This window comes from Pavona decussata, unplaced genomic scaffold, assembly GCF_977016875.1.
Source record: "Pavona decussata unplaced genomic scaffold, jaPavDecu1.1 SCAFFOLD_12, whole genome shotgun sequence".
In the NCBI taxonomy this organism is placed as follows: Eukaryota; Metazoa; Cnidaria; class Anthozoa; order Scleractinia; family Agariciidae; genus Pavona; species Pavona decussata.
In genome coordinates this window covers 1,639,326-1,658,459 of record NW_028145435.1, presented here as the reverse complement: position 1 = coordinate 1,658,459, position 19,134 = coordinate 1,639,326, and the positions used below count along the sequence as shown (strand labels likewise).

Genomic DNA, 19,134 nt, shown 5'->3' with positions numbered 1-19,134 from the left:
AACATTAGCCCAACATTCATTCAACAAAATTTAAAGTGTGCAAATGTTAGATGAACGGAGTGTTCAAACGGTTTCAACGCAATTCAACATTTTCTAGAACAAAGAAAATGTTCAATCGATGTTGAATGAAAGTTTGAACCAATTTTAATTAGATTCAGCACAATTTCAACAAGCTTTCAACATTGTTTACGCCTTCAACAATGGGGTTAAACGGCCTGTTAAAACGCTCCCGACATTTGGTTCAACAACTTTCGTTGAACACATGTTGAAGCAAATGTTGAAACCGTTTATTTTTTTTAACAGCTTTATTGACCATTACACATGTTACATACAGTAAATTAAACAGCCAGAAAGAAATGAAATATATGTGCAAAGTGATTTAAAGAGATAAGGTCAAAAGGGCAGGTGCGAACGGGACGCGAGGACCCATGCGAGGCACCTCCCTTAAAACACGATCAACCAAAAGACGCCAAGTTTGAAAGACGCTAAAAAACTAGGAATGGCAGGGGCAGGATCGTACAATTGACCAGGTACAGGGATAGAATATGTCAAAGTGATTCTGCAAAAGGTGAATCATGTAGTTTAGACTCAGTATTGCAGGGGAGAGACGGTGTATTGCGTTCCAACCGTACAAGTTGAAATTCTATGACACGAGCGTATTACACGATAAAAAGAGTTAATTTTGTGCCAAGGAAGTGAAGAAACACTATCAGTTGCTGTCTTGCCGTCAGTATCCTGTTTATTTTGTTTTTATGTTCAAGCTGTTGGCCCACGGCTTAAAGTAAATACTCGACTGCTTCGACAGGAAGACGATATTTCTCCCGGAATTCACGTGCCAAACAACCGTCTTAATATCAATATTTCGAAATACGCTTCCTACAGTCGTAAGTTAAGAATACAAGTGGTTTTTGACTTGTAGTTTCCACTTGTAATTAACAAGTTGGACGTTTGTAAAGATAAATATCGGACTGCTCTAAAACTTTTATTGAATTGGACACATTCCAATTGGAAATTCTACAGGTGAAGCACTACATCTGTAATTACAAGTCAGAGTCGTGTAACAGCGACTTGTAATGATGTTTATTGAACTCATTTTCTCGTGCGCTTGACGAATTCATCCCTGTTTTTATATGTGCAAGATGTTTATGGTAATTGTAATAGCGTTCTGTAGGCTCATTTTGTTCACCAATAGCGTTCTATAGTCCTATTGTGTTCATTTAGGATCTACCTTAAAGTTCTTTAGATAGCATTTTTTCTCATGGCGACATTTAGAAATGAGTTCAGACCTCTAGTCTGAAATGTCAGCCGTCTCATCCCCCTAACCCAAATGGGGGCACCCACTGTGGGTTAAGGGGAGGAGACGGCTGACATTTCAGACTATTCAGTTCTCTTGTTCAAAAGTCTTGCCTTGTCGGCTTGAATTACGTACAATGAAACAAATAAATAGAGAGAAAACGAGTAACGGGAAATAAAATTGGACAGGAAAAACAAAAACAAAATAGAAAAAGAAAACTTTAAGACAAAATAAATCAAGTGTGGAGATTATTTTAACATTGTAGCGTGGGCCACTTTAATTTATTCACATTCTTTCGTGCATTGATCAGAAGCTCCAAGCACGCCATAGGCATGCGGCTCTGCCGCCGTACGTGTGTTTATTTCAGATATTGTAAATATTTTGTATTCGGAAGACAAATTAACAAAGAAATATAATAGTAACGAAGGAAACAGACAAAAGAAGGCAAAAATAAAATCAAACTGTTATTTTTACAAGGTTAACCGAGTCCAGGTGAAAACTCATCGGCCCGTTAAGGTAAAAAAATCACATGATCAAAATTAAACAACAACAAGAATAGTCACACGGTGACTGTTCTTGTTCGGCCTACAGCTCTGTTCAGAGAAGATTGCTGGGTTAACCATGTAAGGGAGAAGAAAGAACCATCGTCGGATCCTAAACGAGCTACTGGGGCGAAATTAATGTTATTTTATTTTAAACAAGGAATTACGATGCTATGGTGCACGGAGAAAAGTAAATCTTGTGGCAAGGCTCGTGTTCAAATATGTTATCGTAATTAATAACAGTCATTGTCGAAGTCACGCAAGCTTAAAACAATTTTTATACTTCTCACGTAACCACGCAATATTAACCCTGTATAGAGCTGTAAAGGCTCCCTTGTTTTCAGTTGTAGTTGCTGGTGTAGCTATGTCCTCCTTTAAACAAATCTACGCGATGCAAGAGGAAAAAATCCTCTGAGCGTACCTTACATGACATGTTCCATCACGGACACCAGCTGTGATCGAGGAATTTGCCATGCGATATTTTTGGCGCAAAGATATCTTCGATTCCTTTCCACGTGACCAACGTTTGCAATTTATCTTTTATTTTTTCATTTCTTATTTAACTTTTTTACCCTTATCGAATTTTATTTCCCTTTTCTCGTTTTCTCTTTCTTTTAATATTTTTATACTTTATTACTTTTCTGAATCTGTGGATTCTTTTGTCGTTACTCGTTTCCTCGTTACTACGTTACTCGTTACTCTGTCTAGTTACACCCGTAATCACAAGAAGTCCTCGTAGAATCAGTAAGGATTAATTTTCACTACTCGGTCTTTATGGCTGGTTTTTGCCGTAAAGCTATTTATGATGTGCCGTCTATTAAAGAGTAACTTTTTCGTGCACTGTCGTTTTGGGGTGTCAGTAAAACGCGGGGTCGGGGTCGGGGTCGGGGTCATTTTTTTTTTCTTTTTTTTTTTTTTCAACATCACAGGTCATTTGTGGGTCAAATAAGGATTAAAGCCAATATAAAAAAGTTAAGTCTCTACAGCTTACTAGCTTAGGATAGGTCATCGGTGACAACACTCGATGCGGTTCCGTATTCTGGCGGACATTGGTTCCGTGAATTGACTACCTTTTATTCTTCTAAGAAACGAAATGAGGCAAAAAATACAAGGTACGAGACAATATTTTTCCTTGAACTAACATATTCTTGGACTAGAATGTGCATGAACTTACTATGAACAGCCCCGCCGCCTTCCATGATCGTGCTCGTTTGTTACAGTCAATCCATTTCACGCGTGACTATTATTTCCTGGGGCGGATCCAGGATTTCACGAAGGGGGGGTTCGAATTCCTTTGTAAATTTGAATGGAATGTAGAACATTTCTCTGGAAATCTTTCCGAAAAAGACGCATTAACTGACAAAAAGATTCAAAATACTTGAGAGACAATTGTTATTCTTGAAATACTTGTGCTGTAATGTAAAGAAAAATTCATAGTTTTATACCGTCAATAAACTAGGGAAATTTCTACGAGAACTCTGAAATCTCATTGCCGACATCAAAACTGACATGTAAATAGGCCTTATCACGGTTTTCGACGCCATTTTGACGAGTGGGCCAACAGGCTTGAAATATTAAACAGTGTTTGTATGGAAATCTGGCGATGTCAAATAATTTTCATAAAACATCGCTGCTGAAAAATTCATGAATTAGAAACTTTTAGCACTAGGAAAACGATTTTAGGAAAAAAATTGGAGGGATGTAACTGTGCCAGAAAGCGTCCAGTCGTGTTTTGAACTTTCCATACATTTGTCTGTAAAGCGAACCAGCCGTGACCTGCTACTAAAAATAGTTCGCGGGAAAAAATACAGGAAAATGTATGGAAAGTTCAAGAATAACAATTGTCTCTCAAGTATTTTGAATCTTTTTTTGTCAGTTAATGCGTCTTTTTCGGAAAGATTTCTAGAGAAATGTTCTACATTCCATTCAAATGCCGAGCTTTACAAAGGAATTCAAACGCATGTTTATTTCATTCTCGGAAATCTGGGGCGGATCTAGGGGTGGTTCGGGTGGTTCGGTCGAACCCCCTAAACTGAACGTAAAAACGTATAAAAAACGCGTGGTTAAAAAAAAAATGAACCAACTCAGCTAATAAATAAAAAAAAAAATATATACTAAAATTGCAGTCAGGGATAGACATTAGAACTAAAAATTTTTTGTTTGGCACTGACTATTGTTAACGTTAGAAACAACGTTAATTAAGCATCAAAGACGTTTCGGCCAAACAACTTCGGCCTTCATCGGTTATTTTGAAAAGCCAACGGAATCACGGCTTTGCAACGGTTCACAGTTCTGCGCGTGCTACGCCAGCAAAACGCAACGAACGGCAGCCGCACGTGTTTACATGAGGGTTTTGTAGACATCCGGGATAGCAATATGTTCGTTTCCCGCGTGGTTGTCACTTTGCGAATACCAAGCCTCGAGAAAAAAAGTCTCTCGTGAAAATTACGAGCCTTGTCTACAATTGTTGCATGGTCAAAGTCTATATTATGGACAAACTGGTTCGCGTGTTGCGCCATTTTGGAGTTATTATCTCCAACCCGAACTGCTCGTTTATGTTCTTTTAACCTTGTTTCCAAGGCTCTGTCAGTCTGTCTATAATACACGAAGTTGTAATCAACGCAACCGACCTTGTAAACAACACCTCGGCACTGCAAAGCAGAAGGCTTGTCCTTTGGTCTCGGAAAACGCGTGCGCTAATAAATATATCTTTGAAAATGATGCAGATATTTTCCCCAACATCCACTGTTTGCTGCGCATTGCATGCACTATTCCAGTGACTTCAGCTGACAACGAGCGGGCAAACAGTACCTTAAAGCTGGTTAAAGGCTACCTGCGGACCACCATGACGACAGAAAGATTGTCTGGCTTGGGGCTCATGAATATTCACCACAAGAAACCCGTGGATTAATATGATGTTGTCCAGAAATTTGCCGAACAGCAACCCCGGAGAATGTTGCTGGCTGATCCCATTTTTAAGGAATCATGAATTTTTAATTTGAATGAATTTAAAATGTTTATCCGTCTCGATTATTGTCAGTGTTAAGAAAATCCATCCTTTAAACTACTTTAGTTAGCACAAAAATGGAGGTGACTTTAGAGCAATTAAACCACTTCAAATTGCCCCTGAAAACGCTGGAAATCGCATTTCAGAGGCCCTAAAATTAAAAATTTTCCGGGGGAGCATGCCCCCGGACCCCCCTAGGGGCTACCGCCTTCGGCGGGCGTTTATCCAATCCCCCCTTCGTGAAATCCTGGATCCGCCCCAGGAAATAATAGTCACGCGTGAAATGAATTGACTGTAACAAACGAGCACGATCATGGAAGGCGGCGGGGCTGTTCATAGTAAGTTCATGCACATTCTAGTCCAAGAATATGTTAGTTCAAGGAAAAATATTGTCTCGTACCTTGTATTTTTTGCCTCATTTCGTTTCTTAGAAGAATAAAAGGTAGTCAATTCACGGAACCAATGTCCGCCAGAATACGGAACTGCATCGAGTGTTGTCACCGATGACCTATCCTAAGCTAGTAAGCTGTAGAGACTTAACTTTTTTATATTGGCTTTAATCCTTATTTGACCCACAAATGACCTGTGATGTTGAAAAAAAAAAAAAAGAAAAAAAAAAGGAAGAAAAAAAAAAAGAAAAAGAAAACAAAATGACCCCGGCCCCGACCCCGCGTTTTCCTGACACCCGTCGTTTTGTTTCTCCCGCTGCTCTTCAGTGTAATTTGGTCTGCTGTTTTTCCCGTTTGTCTTCACTGACATTTCGGCTGTTAGTCGTGCTCTCAGTGCCTCTCTATCACGATGAACTTTGCTTATTCGTCGCCTGCCTTCTTGGTTTTCTTTTCTGTCTCTCTCTTTCTCTTCTTTACCACATTTGTAGACATATTACAATTAAATATTCTAAAAATAAAGCAAAGAAAAGAAAATCTACAGAAATTCACCTCCAAAATCAAATCAACGAACTTTACAAAAAAGCTGAAAAACAACCCAATAACAAGCAAGTTACTTAACATTTACATTTACATTATCTATCTATCATGTTAGATCCCGCTTAAAAAATACCGTGCAAAATAAGACGAATGGTACTATTCTTAGAAGCAAAGTCAGGTGGCATGAGCATGGGGAACGAAACACGAGATATTTCTAAGGCTCAGAAAAACGAAATTATCAAAAAAAGACAACCACAAAATTGAAACTTTCAGATGGCAGTTTTACCAACGACCAATCCAAAATCCCACAGGAACAAATGCACTTTCATAAACTCTCTACACATCAACTAAGCACGGACCTTCGACTTTAAACGATCCTCTCCGCAGTGATACAGAAAACATCATTCCGTTAGAAAATGACATGTTATCGTGTGAGGGAAAAGTGACGCAAGGGGAATGTTTAAAAGCGTTAAACGAGTTCAAAAATGAAAAATCGCCAGGTACTGATGGGTTCCAACTAGAGAGGATGAAGCTTCTCTTGGTTCCAAGCAGAATTCTATAGACCTTCATCCTCTGTTGATTCCAAGCAGAATTCTATAGACACTTCTGGAAAGAACTGCACTCCGATATGTTACAATGTTTTGATTATGCCTACGGTAGCGGAAAATTATCGATCTCTCAAAGACGGGGAATTACAACACTCATCCCGAAACCGAACAAAGATACCACTGTACTCGACAACCTCAAACCAAGATCTTTTCTTAATACTGATTATAAAATTTGAACGAAAGTCATTGTAAAACGGCTAGAAAAAGTTCTTCCAAAAATAATTAACCCTGATCAGACCGGTTACATCAAAAACCGGTACATTGGTGAAAATGTTCGTTTAATTTCCGACATCATGAAGTGCGCAGAAGAAAATAACATTCCTGGAATCGCTCTTTTTATAGACTTCAGGAAAGCCCTCGATACCATTGAATGGGATTTTATTAACAGCTGCCTTAAAAAATTCAATTTCGGGCGCGACATCCAAAAATGGGTCAAAATTTTGTATAGCAATGTTTCTAGCTGCGTTAATAATGGATTTACGTCGAAGAACGAGGTGTTAGACAAGGTTGTCCCTTATCCGGACTATTGTTTTTAACTGGCATAGAAATACTCGCGAAAGCAATTAAAAATGATACCGCCATTAAAGGCATTAATGTAGGTGAGAAAGAAATTAAAGTCTCTCTATGTGCTGATGATACCACTGTTTTTGTTCGTGACCTTGATTCTGTTGACCAGCTGCTAACTCTACCTGAGAACTTCAAAAACCTCTCCGGCTTAGAAATTAACACTACGAAGTCTGAGGGAATGTGGCTTGGTCGATGGAAAAATAAAACCGAAACTCCCTTCGGCTTCCGCTGGCCGCGGGAACCAATAAAAGCTCTTGGTATTTTCTTTTCGTACGACATAAATAGAACAAACGAGTTAAACTTTGAAGAGAAAATCCGCGAAACTAATAGAAAAGACGCTTAATTCTTGGAAGAGAAGAAATTTAACACTTTACTGGAAAATAAACATTGTTAAAACTTTCGGACTTTCTAAATTAATCTACAATGCGTCTGTTCTTGTTATCCCAGAAAATGTTAGCAAAGAAATTGAGAAATTAATTTTTAACTTTATGGAAAACCCGCAAAGATAAAAAAATCAACTATCATTGGTGAGAAAAAGCACGGCGGACTCAAGATGACTGACTTTGACATCATGAATAAAGCTTTAAAGGTTGCTTGGATACCACGTTTGCAAACCAGAACCGACGCATCCTGGAAGATCATCCCTGAGATCGCGTTGGAAAATTATGGAGGACTGTCTTTTCTGGCACACCGCAATTATGGCATCAATTCTCTGCAAATGAACCACCTTCCAAGCTTTTATCGTGAGGTCTTGAAACAGGGGCAAAGCACAAAACAGGCCTTTCAAAACGACACATCTCCCCACGACGAAAATAATTTGGAACAATCGCAACATAAAAATCGAAGGTAAAACGCGTTTTTGTAAAAATTGGTTCGAAAAAAATATTCTACGTATTGAAGACCTTCTTCAAAATGACGGAAATTTCCTTTCTTTTAATCAATTCTCCGAAAAATTTCATCTTGAAACGCCGTTCACTTTATATTTTAGATTAATCAATTCTATTCCGACCAAATGCAAATTAGCAATAAAAAGAACTCCCCGGCAAATGTCGAAAAATGACAATAAAACAAACATTATCTCAACCAAAAACGTCTACTCCGTTATGACAAAAAACGCATTCTTACCCCCCACCGCTGAATACAAAATTTTAAGGTACGGTTCCAGATAAAAAATGACATAAGGACGTTCCAATATAAGATCATTCATAATATTCTTCCAACAAAAGTTAGCCTTTTTAAAGCTAAAATTTCAGATGATGATATATGCCCTCAATGTCTCACTTACAGACATTCTTTTGATCACATGTTCTTACACTGCTCTTTAACGTTATCTTTTTGGAATTTATTTCGAAACTGGTGGTCCAGTAAAACTAAGGAAAATATCACATTATCAAACAGCATGATTTAATATGGAATTTTTGACAACAAGTCGCACATGTACGCTTTAAACTACACGCTTTTTATGCCTGAATAGGGTGAAGCCAGAGGAAAAACTCTGGTGGAGGCTGGTAGCTTTCACGATGAAAAACTATGTTTCGACAGTTTTCTGTCACTCTTAAGGGAAAAAGTTAATATACAAAGAGAAATTGCTATTCAAAACAACAAACTTACTAAATTCACTGAAATATACGGAATTTTTTTGCAGTTTTTTGGTTTATACTGTTTTTTTTAAACACTTTATTTTTGTCGTTACTTGTTTTTTTCCCTTGTAAGTATGATAATATACATATGTACCGCACATAAAATCAGTTGTAACTTACGTATACACTTCATAATATCTTGAAAAAACGCTGCTGTTTATACGTACTTTGTATAGTTTACTGTTACTGTTTCTTGTAAATACTAACACTAATAAAATATAATTTAAAAAAAACATTTGTAGACATATTTAATGAATACATAAATTATCTTTGTATTTTGTTGTCTTCAAAATTTCCTTTTGTGTTTCTAAAACGTAGTTGGCCATGCAACTTCCCGCGAACGAACTGACGGAGAGTGACGTCATAACTAAAAAATTTCTCGCATATTTTCTTTTCACTGGCGAAAAATGTCTGATTGGTTGAAATTCAACCACGTGACTTAGTAGCTCAGCTTGCGCGCGGAGCCTGGACAGCAACAACAATCCCAATCAAAATGGCGGCCGATGATCTGCATGATGGCGGAGTTTTCAAAATTTTACGACCAGCCTGAAAACATAAGCGTAAAATTTTCAAAGTGTCTTTGTCGAGAAATCTCTGTACCGTAGTTTTTTTGTGCCGAGGAATTAAAGTTTGTACAAGAAAGGAAGAAAGGAGACAAACACAAACGTTTATCGCGAGATCAGAAGGGTGTACGTGAGATTTCTTGGTCTCGGCCAAGAGCTGTACTTGTGGAGTAATGCTCATCTGCCGGTTTAGGAAGAAAAACCAGAGCAGGTGAAGAGTACCATGGTAATTTAAGAGAATCCGATGAGTCTACGACTCGATTTTCGAGTAGAAACGTAAGTAAATATTTAATTGCGCGGTTTACCTTTGTCACTGGATGAGAGCCTCTCGAGAAGCAAATGAATACTGGTAATGCTGATGTCTAATTTCACAAGAAATGTCTCAAGATTTTGCACCTTTTATGTGATAGGATAGGGGAAAATGTCCCCACTTACCGGCCCACATTTCCACTCCAAAGCTACTATCTTTCGGACATTTCATTGCGACCTTAAGTTAAGAGAAAATTCTACGAACAAACACTATACTTGACTATCTGTTCTTTTTATTTCAAAGACAGGCTACAAACTCTGTCTCTACAAAACAACTGATGTGGGTTTCAGTGAGTGATTGTTATTCCAATGAGGTCTAACAACAGACCTGAAGTAGCTATGTTATTGCCGTTAATGTAGATGTTGTGGTTGAAATTTTTGTTTGGTTAAGTAAAATTTTCCTTTAGTTTATCCCCATAACCATAAATTACCAAACACAAAAAGGAAGGAAAATAAAAATAAAAGTGAATAAAAGTGAAATTTGAGCCACAATATAAACGTGATTAAAAAATGGTACGTTACACTGAAATTTGTGACTTGTGTTTTACTTGTGTGTACTTTCAGAAATAATATGCATGTAAATAACCACAAAGCACATGCACACATGAATTCGAATGGAAGGAATGTCATGTACACGGTATTATTCCAGACAGAAAGTGTCCATTGATGCTTAACAACATGACATGTTATCACTAACAGTGAGGTACAATGTTATCATCCAATATCTTTAATGGTAATGAATTTCCATGGTAACACAATGTTGAATTTTTTACATTTGTTTGTTACACAGACGGTGACAAATAAAAGGCAATCCTCTCTCAAACATGGGAAGTAGAATTTATTTCTAAATATTGCATTGTTTACTCTGGTATCAAAAAGATTAAAACAAGATTTAAAAGCAAATAATGGGCAGCCACTGACCACTGCTTGTAAATTTCTCCATTTATATCCATTCATATTCAATTTCAAACAAGAGAGCTAACAAAAATGCAGCTTCACTTTGTAAATAAGCAAATTAATTGTACAATTTCAGTGATAGCTTGTTAATTTTGATTTTTGACAAAATGCACTGATCAAGTGAAAACTTCAACATCCCCCATCCCCAAGCAACCCTCCAGGTATTTGAACTTTGTAAACTTAGGGTGATAGGTTAATTGTTCAAATTTGTGCCCCCATGGGCCAAAAAGCCATTCAAATGCACAACCCTTAAGGCCTCTCATTGAAGACAAATTCTCAGCTTCAATCACTCGCTATTACCTTCAAAAAGAGAGAATTTTGAGGAAAAAAAAGTTGGTTTTTATTTCATTTTGTTTACCTCATTCACTCCTCATGGGGCTTTTCAGGGATAATTTGCAACACTGTTTTGGGCACTTTGCCAGACTGCTTAAGCTGCAGAATAATATAATAAATTATTGTAATCTGCGGTTAAGCAGCCTGAAGTAATGAGTTAGAAATAACCCTGTACAGTGAATTTGGATTTGTGATAGACACTAGGGGTGGTCACTGACAGAGCTGAGATTTATGTCCCCGGAAGTTCTTTTATGTCCCACAGAGTCAGATTTAAGTGAAAGTACAATGAGATGTAGCCTATGGTTTTTTGTCCTTATCAGAGAAGACTAGAAAGTCTAACCATTTGCAGGTGACAGGTGATAGTGCAAAGGCAGCACTTTCTCCTCATTTATTTAAAGACCCTGAGTGTTTGTCTGGTCATAAATCGAACCCAGGCCAACTGCTGCACAGTCTGGTACACAACCAACTTTGCTAACCAGGCTGCAGTATTTCTGTACTCAGAAATTAAGGGAAAATATGGGTAATAATACCAATGTTTTAAAGAAAAAGGTGTACAAATAACTTTTAGTTTGCTTATCTCCATGGATATGCTAGAGTTTCTCAAAGTCCATTTTCAATTCATTTGGAATTCATAATTTTCTACTATGTAAGCATCACATGAGCATGGAGTGGGGTATATTTGAACAACTGTTTATCAAATACAAACTGTAGGTCTGTAACAATATTCTGCCTTGAACCAAGCCTGAAAATCTAATCCACCTTTTTGGGTTTTGCTGTGAAACACTTTCAAGCAAGAACTACAGAAACTAAACAAATGATCATTAAAAAATTTATTCAAGAGAAGGCCCCCTTTTCTTCTGCCCAATAACAAAACTCTCAAACTGCAATAACATTTATAATTCATCTTCCTGGTGGCAAGAAATGTTAGATGGCACTAAAAGTGAACAAAAGATGTCCTATACTTGAACAGTTCTCTGGTTTCAAGGCCTCTTTCAATGCTGCCAACCCTAAAGAACGAATAAATAATTAAGCCAACATTAATAAATGCAAGTAATTCAAGATCCTTTGCATAAATTCTTTCTTTCCTTTATTTACAGTGTATTTTTAGTATTTTTAAGTCTGCTGGCACTAGTAATAATTACTAGTGTAAATGTAATATGTAAATGTTTTTATGTTTAACCATTTACTTCATCTTATTTTTCTATCCATTTAAAAAAATGAAATTTAAAATAAACAACCATGGAGAAAAAAATAAGGTCCCTTGAAAACTAAGACCCCGTCAAAAACAATGATGATGTTGTGCAACATGGATGTGGTATAAAAAAATAATAAAAGAGTGAAAAAGTTATTGCTTAGCATTAAGGTAACAAGAAATCCTTATTGGATTTGAATCTATGTGAATAGAGAAATATTAGATTAATTTGCTTTACTCAGTTGCACATGCCATTTAAGTACGACATCTATCTTGAAAATAAAATAAATTGAGAAAACATTAACACAGAGGGAAAATAAAAAGAAATAAAAATAAATGTTACGACTGCAGTTGACATCATATACTGACTAATCGATCATGCAACCACCCCATCAAATTCTTTCAAAACTGTTTTAAATTGAAACTCTTATTTGATATTTTAACTGTACATCATCTACAAACAGCATTGTTTTTAGGTTGTCTAATGAATAATCATCCCGACAGAAAAGTTGAAAACTTTACTTATTTAGAAATTATATCTGCTCAATAATACATAAATTCCAAGCAGTAATTTGCAAACATGTAGTTTAAAATGAAGACATATGCAGGGAACAACCTTTGTTAAAAACTGTAAGTGTCTCCTCTTTTCTCTGAGCAAAATATTCATGAAAATATTACAAGCCCATGGGTCGCGACTGCTCAGTGACTTTATATTTACGACTGAATATTACTAGTAAGGAAATCAACCTACATGTATTGTACACTCTTCTTGCTTTTCCTTTGACTTATTACAGTGTTGCACAAGATGAGAAATTCAATAGACTAGCAATTGTTCAGTTAAATATGAGCATACATGTATAACTGTTTATGTAATTAATAATAATAATTATAATTCAAACATATTTATACAGGATTGCTGTATCAGTTTTAAGAAGAAAACTGCTATCAATGCAGGTCCTGGGTAAGAAAAAAATAAAATAAAAGGAGATCACAATATTCTGGGAACATTAAACATTAAAAGGAAGTTTCAAACAGTCATAAATTCTAAGAATTATTAAAAAATTTTGCACCTTTGTAGAAAAAAGCGCTTCTTGCATTCTAAGTTAACTTTTTTCCAAAATAATCATTATTTCTAGTATTGTAGTGGTGGATGTCATGGTTTTTCACATTATAATAATTAAAAAGGTATCTGGGAACTCTATTTCCAGAGGTTTCCAGCCCAGATTGGTGAAAATTATATAACATATATATCTGATCTGGAAATAGTTAGGAATCGTTAGATGCATAGAGAGGTTAATTACGTATTCAAAATACCAAAAGGCTTCAAGATCGGCGCCATCATACGATTACAGTCTGTACTGGTTTTTCCCTAAATCGAACCATCTACATTCTGCTCACCCGTATGCCAAAAATTACTGTAATGGTGCAAAAAATGGGCAACATATTATATAACACTGCACCTTCCCTGCCACCTGGTACAAGCTAATTCCTGTATCTACCTAAAGCCCAAGAGTTGCGCTTCTGACTCTATATAATAACTTTTTGTACCAGGTGGCAAGACACTTGCATTATCATAAAATGTGACAAAAACATACCTTTTTCGCAGCTCTTTCCAGCGAGAACATCGTTTTACATCACCGATTTCTATTCGATCACATGTTGGAATCTCTGAGCCAAACGTTACCGTAACGTAAAATTTTTCAGACAATACGTTCCACTTGAAATCGGCGATAAAACTGCCCCCGATCTCTCACAGAACTGGCAAAAACAACAGGTATTCGACTGTCCTACGGCAGCCATTTTTCCTTCCTTGCTTGTGAGCGGTTTTCATCAAAGAGCCAATAAGATTCACGGAATCACGTCACGTGATAATTTGCACAGCGCCTGCGCAGACATTTTTCGCCAGTGAATATTTTCTTACCCGTGTTGTGCCACGCGTGCGCTTTCGGTCTGGGGAGCTCCATGAAACAATCACCACAGTAGTTAAATGAATTCTTGGTCCTCGTCCTCAGTCCCCAGATACACATAAAGAAAAACTTGGCAATGCTTAAATTGAGACGTTGCTTTGTAAGGTACCATTTGCAGAGATCAAGTCACTATTGAAAACGATTATTCAAGCTGAAATAAATGTGATCGTATATTTCAAGCCTGGTGAATCAATGAGAATGATGTATTATTCTAGAAAGTGACACAGGCATACTTGAAAAACAAAGTATGCCTGTGTCACTTTCTAGAATAATACATCATTCTAATTCATTCGCCGGGCTTGAAATAAACCATCACATTTATATCATAAACCACACGTTCAACATTCAAATCCTAGCAGTATGCAGGATATTTGCCCATGAACCTAGTTTAATGGCCTTAGCTTCCACGAGTCTCCCGTAGTTCAGTGCTAGAACATCCGAAGGCCTTAGGTTCGACTCCTGATAAGAGCACTCGGATTTTTTTACCGATTATTCAAGCTCTTTCAACGATTGGTCATATAGATAGTATTAATCACCATCGGAGTAGTGGCGGTGGTAGCTTTCTGCTATAAAATATCGCCTTTAACATTTGGAGATTTGTTCATAATACTGCCCAAATTCCTGGGGTTACGTGATTCATCCCCACGCCACCACCGCCACCCGGATGACTGCTGGTACGTGCATTAAATTTTTTTCATAACTCTTGCTACTTGAAATCAATACATCATTTCACTTATTGTTTTCTCTTTGTAGTTTGTAGAAACGACAATTATGGGCAGCACTAAAAGAGTTGTGCAAGATATCAATACTGCCACACATGTGACCAATTTCCTTTTCAAAACCGGTCGTATTCTCAAAGCCATCGAATTATCCAAAGAACGCTTGATTCTTCTCAACAACATCCAAATGACGAATGGCTTCGTTCCTATCAGTGACCACACAAGTGCGACAGAAAGCGATAGAATACACCGCCAATGTGATGAAAAACACAAAGAAGGAAGGCAAATATTTGAACAGGGGAAAATGTATCAAGAAAAAGGTATGCATCAAAAATAAAAAGATCTTTACTTGAAAGCACTCAGCATCGCAATAGAATTTGGTCACATAAAAGGAGAAGCAGCATGTTACGGAAGCCTGGGAGATGTGTTTCAATGTCTCGGTAAATATGTCAAGGCGGAAGAATATCTTCAGAAAGCGCTTCAGATCGAAAAAGAAATTGGTCACAAACACGGAGAATCAACATGCTACGTAAGCCTAGGACATGTATTTCTATGTCTCGATGAATATGTCAAGGCGGAAGAATATCTTCGGAAAGCACTTCAGATCGAAAAAGAAATTGGTCACAAACACGGAGAATCAACATGTTACATAAGCCTGGGAAATGTGTTTAAATCTCTCAGCGAATATGTGAAGGCGGAAAAATATTTCGAGAAAGCACTGCAGATCAAAAGAGAAATTGGTGACAAACACGGAGAATCAGCATGCTACGTAAGCCTGGGAAATCTGTTTGGATCTCTCGGTGAATATGTCAAGGCGGACGAATATCTTCAGAAAGCACTTCAGATCAAAAGAGAAATTGGTGACAAACACGGAGAATCAACATGTTACATAAACCTGGGAAATGTGTTTCAACCTCTCGGTGAATATGTCAAGGCGGAAGAATATCTTCAGAAAGCACTTCAGATCAAAAGAGAAATTGGTGACAAACAAGGAGAAGCAGCATGTTACATAAAACTGGGAGATGTGTTTCAATCTCTCGGTGAATATGTCAAGGTTAAAGGATATCTTCAGAAAGCACTTCAGATCAAAAAAGAAATTGGTCACAAACACGGAGAATCAACATGTTACATAAGCCTGGGAAATCTGTTTGGATCTCTCGGTGAATATGTCAAGGCGGAAGAATATCTTCAGAAAGCACTTCAGATCAAAAGAGAAATTGGTGACAAACACGGAGAATCAACATGTTACATAAACCTGGGAAGTGTGTTTCAATCTCTCGGTGAATATGTCAAGGCCGAAGAATATCTTCAGAAAGCACTTCAGATCAAAACAGAAATTGGTGAGAAAAAAGGAGAATCAGCATGTTACATAATCCTGGGAGCGGTGTTGGAATTTTTCGATGAATATGTCAAGGCGGAAGAATTTCTTCAGAAAGCACTTCAGATCAACAGAGAAATTGGTGACAACGTTGGAGAAGTAAAATGCTATGGAAACTTTGGAAGCTTGTGGAAATCTCTCGGTGAATATGTCAAGGCTAAACAATATTATGAGAAGGCACTTGCACTTAGTTACGGGACTGGACGAATTGATCTGCAGCTTAAGTGTCACCTTTTACTTGCATCTTTGTGTTTGACTGGAAACACAGGCGATGCTGTTTCGAATTTCCTTGCAAGCATTGAAAAGTGTGAGGAAATGAGATTTCATTTAAGAGCCAATGATCAATTTAACATTTCTTTTTTAGACAAGAACGCTCCTGCATACAAAAACCTCAGCCTTTTGTTTCTGATGACTGGGAAATTTCATGAAGCACTTTGCGTGCAAGAACTCGGACGGGCCAGAGCCCTGGCAGACTTAATGTCAGCTCAGTACCCTGTGGAACAACAAACATCATTGAATCCACCTTCATGGTTTAACATTGAAAGGATTGAGATAAAAGAAAGTAACTGTTCTTGTTTATACATTTCCTGTCACCACCACCAATTATTACTGTGGGTTATTAAGCCAAACAAAACCATTCATTTTCGACTAAAAGACGTGAACGACCATTTTGGAAACAAAAAGGAAAGCAGTTCTGTAGATAAAATTTTCAATGACATCATCTCCAGGAAATTTCATTTCCAGCTCACTCAAGAGCACTGCGAAGATCGATCACTGTTTCCTTCAAACACTGCTTACGTGAAACAGGCGTCTCCTTCGGGGGGTGACGAGCCCGCAGTTTTACGTCCAGTAGAAGAAGACGAAGACGACGAAGGCCAGTATATTGATCCACCGAATCTCTCTCAGTGTTACAAAATGATTATCGGTCCTGTTGCTGACTTACTTGTGGAGCCCGATATCATCATTGTTCCTGATAGCGTCCTATGCAAAGTTCCATTTTCCGCATTTAAGGATGAAAATGGGAAGTATTTATCCGAGACTTTTAGGATCCGCATTGCTCCTTCTTTGACGACTCTCAGGCTGATTCAAGAAAGTCCAGGAGATTATCACAGTCAGACCGGTGTATTAATAGTGGGTGAGCCTAAGATTGGTCAGGTGTTTCACAAGGGACGTCGTGAAAAATTATGTCCATTGCCTGGCGCAAGGGAGGAAGCAGAAATGGTTGCACGACTGCTGGGAGCTCAGCTGTTGTTAGGAGAACACGCAACTAAGCAGGCAGTTCTTCAGCGAATACACTCAGTAGGTCTGATACATTTCGCTGCCCACGGTGACGCCGAAAGAGGAGAAATTGCTCTTGCTGCTCCACGCTCTTTTGAAGGGATTCCACAAGAAGAACACTACCTATTAACAATGGCTGAAGTTTCTCAAGTTCGTCTGAGAGCCAAACTGGTGGTCCTTAGCTGCTGTCACAGTGCACGTGGACAGATTAGATCAGAGGGAGTTGTTGGAATAGCCCGCGCCTTCTTAGGCTCTGGTGCACGTTCCGTTTTGGTTGCTTTATGGGCCATAGAGGACCTGGCAACAAAGCAGTTCATGAGCCGTTTCTACGAGCTTCTTGTTCGTGGTGAAAGTGCCAGTGAATCTCTTCACCAGACCATGAAGTGGATGAGAGCTAACGGCTTTTCAGAAGTGAGACAGTGGGCGCCTTTTATGCTGATTGGAGATAACGTGACATTTGATTTTGGAAAGTAAAGGTCAGTTTAAAGCGATTATTTGACATTACGGATGTAAAATTATTTCGGAAAATTCCAATACACGTTTTTAGAAGCTTATTGTCCTTGAGTAAACAGGGTAATGGATGGAGAGTTCTCCTGTCTAAAGGGAGCTTATTTCTTTCTCCTGTTTATTAACATTCCCTATATCACACACTTTATTGGGGAAACATAGGTTAGCACAGTTGTAAGACAAATTGCCTTTCGTTCCGTGTCACTGAGAAATTGGACAGAATGATTTCTGTACGTAATAAAAGAATGCATTCTTTTTACTTGTCTGAATCGATTACCCCTACGGGTATGTCTTAGGTTGATTTAAAAGCACCTAATCGAACGGTTTGCCTAAAACTGTTCTTGTTTTTATTCACAGGTGCCACTGCAAGACCAGGGGGGCGCTGGCAACCGGAGATTTAAACAACGAAGAACTTTATAAACTATGTGGGTTAAAAGTTTAAAGGATGACGGCTTGAATGATCGATCGCTCCATGTTCGCTGTCGTTCCTTCCACAATGTTCCTGTTCTTGTAGTCTCTCATCTCCTTGTATGAGATAAGGCTTCTGATATTCTAAGTAGGCAACGTGTGCGCTTATATCGCTGTGCGTTCCCCTTTGAGCTCTACCGCCGAGTAAGCGACCTGACCTCCTACCTCCCGCCCCCGTTACCGAATACATAAGCAGCACACACGGAAGCAAAGATACTTAAGCATCGCCTTTAGCGTCCCTTGGTTCGTGCTTAGATAAAATATAATCAAAAAGTCCAACATTTTAACTTAAATGAATGAGCGCCACAAACGTGTGATCACGCCCAAATTCAACAGCGCTGTAATTTCCTCTTATTGCTCGTTCGTTTAATTCGGCTTTCGTGAAAATGGTTTACCAAGTGAAAAGGAAATGAAGCCTGACCGCAAGTTAGAGCGCGGCATTAATCGCTTTTTTAAAAAAATAAATACGTGAATGTTGCTATTACAGTTTACGTAAGACAAACCAAGAAACTGTAGCTAGGGTAATGTTAACGACAAAAAAACTTCTTTTGGATGGCTTCTCGGAGTTGAGCAGTATGATTCTTTATTGCTTTCGGGAATTATCTTTCTCTCTCGAATTCAGTAAATCTTGTTTAGTTCGAATCACCTTGAATCAAGGTGAATTGTGTCGTAAATAATGTTGCAGATCCTTTATTCTCACTGATCCCTTTTAGGTCTGTGTTAAAGTTGTACCAAGGCCCGAGGGGGGATACCCATTTTTTTTTTTTACGGGGAGGCTCCGCTCCGAGCTCCAAACCGTTACCCTTTGATATATTACTTTTCACAGAAAGGGTATCTCTTTCATATAGCTTCTATTCAAAATTTACTCATTTCACATAC

General features: G+C 38.0%; 1 protein-coding gene and 2 long non-coding RNA genes across 3 annotated transcripts in view; 1 reads left to right on the top strand and 2 right to left on the bottom strand.

The window, feature by feature from the left end:
* LOC146488003 (uncharacterized) overlaps positions 1-19,134 on the bottom strand; it is a 27,305-nt gene extending 8,171 nt beyond the window's left edge. The window contains exons 1-2 of the long non-coding RNA XR_014867612.1: positions 18,457-19,134; positions 18,238-18,413 (exon numbers count right to left, since the gene is read on the bottom strand). This is a non-coding gene — a long non-coding RNA (uncharacterized LOC146488003). The remainder of the gene's footprint in view (positions 1-18,237; positions 18,414-18,456) is intronic.
* On the bottom strand, positions 11,562-13,844 carry LOC146488005 (uncharacterized). Its single transcript, XR_014867609.1, has 2 exons — positions 13,534-13,844; positions 11,562-11,753 (listed from the first exon to the last, which is right to left on the bottom strand). It is a non-coding gene; the product is annotated as an uncharacterized LOC146488005 (long non-coding RNA).
* LOC146488004 (tetratricopeptide repeat protein 28-like) lies at positions 14,570-18,278 on the top strand. The gene is made up of 3 exons (XM_085124651.1): positions 14,570-14,579; positions 14,966-17,756; positions 18,145-18,278. Exons 1-2 carry the CDS (start codon positions 14,570-14,572, stop codon positions 17,752-17,754), a joined length of 2,799 nt encoding a protein of 932 aa, XP_084980777.1. The 3' UTR covers positions 17,755-17,756; positions 18,145-18,278.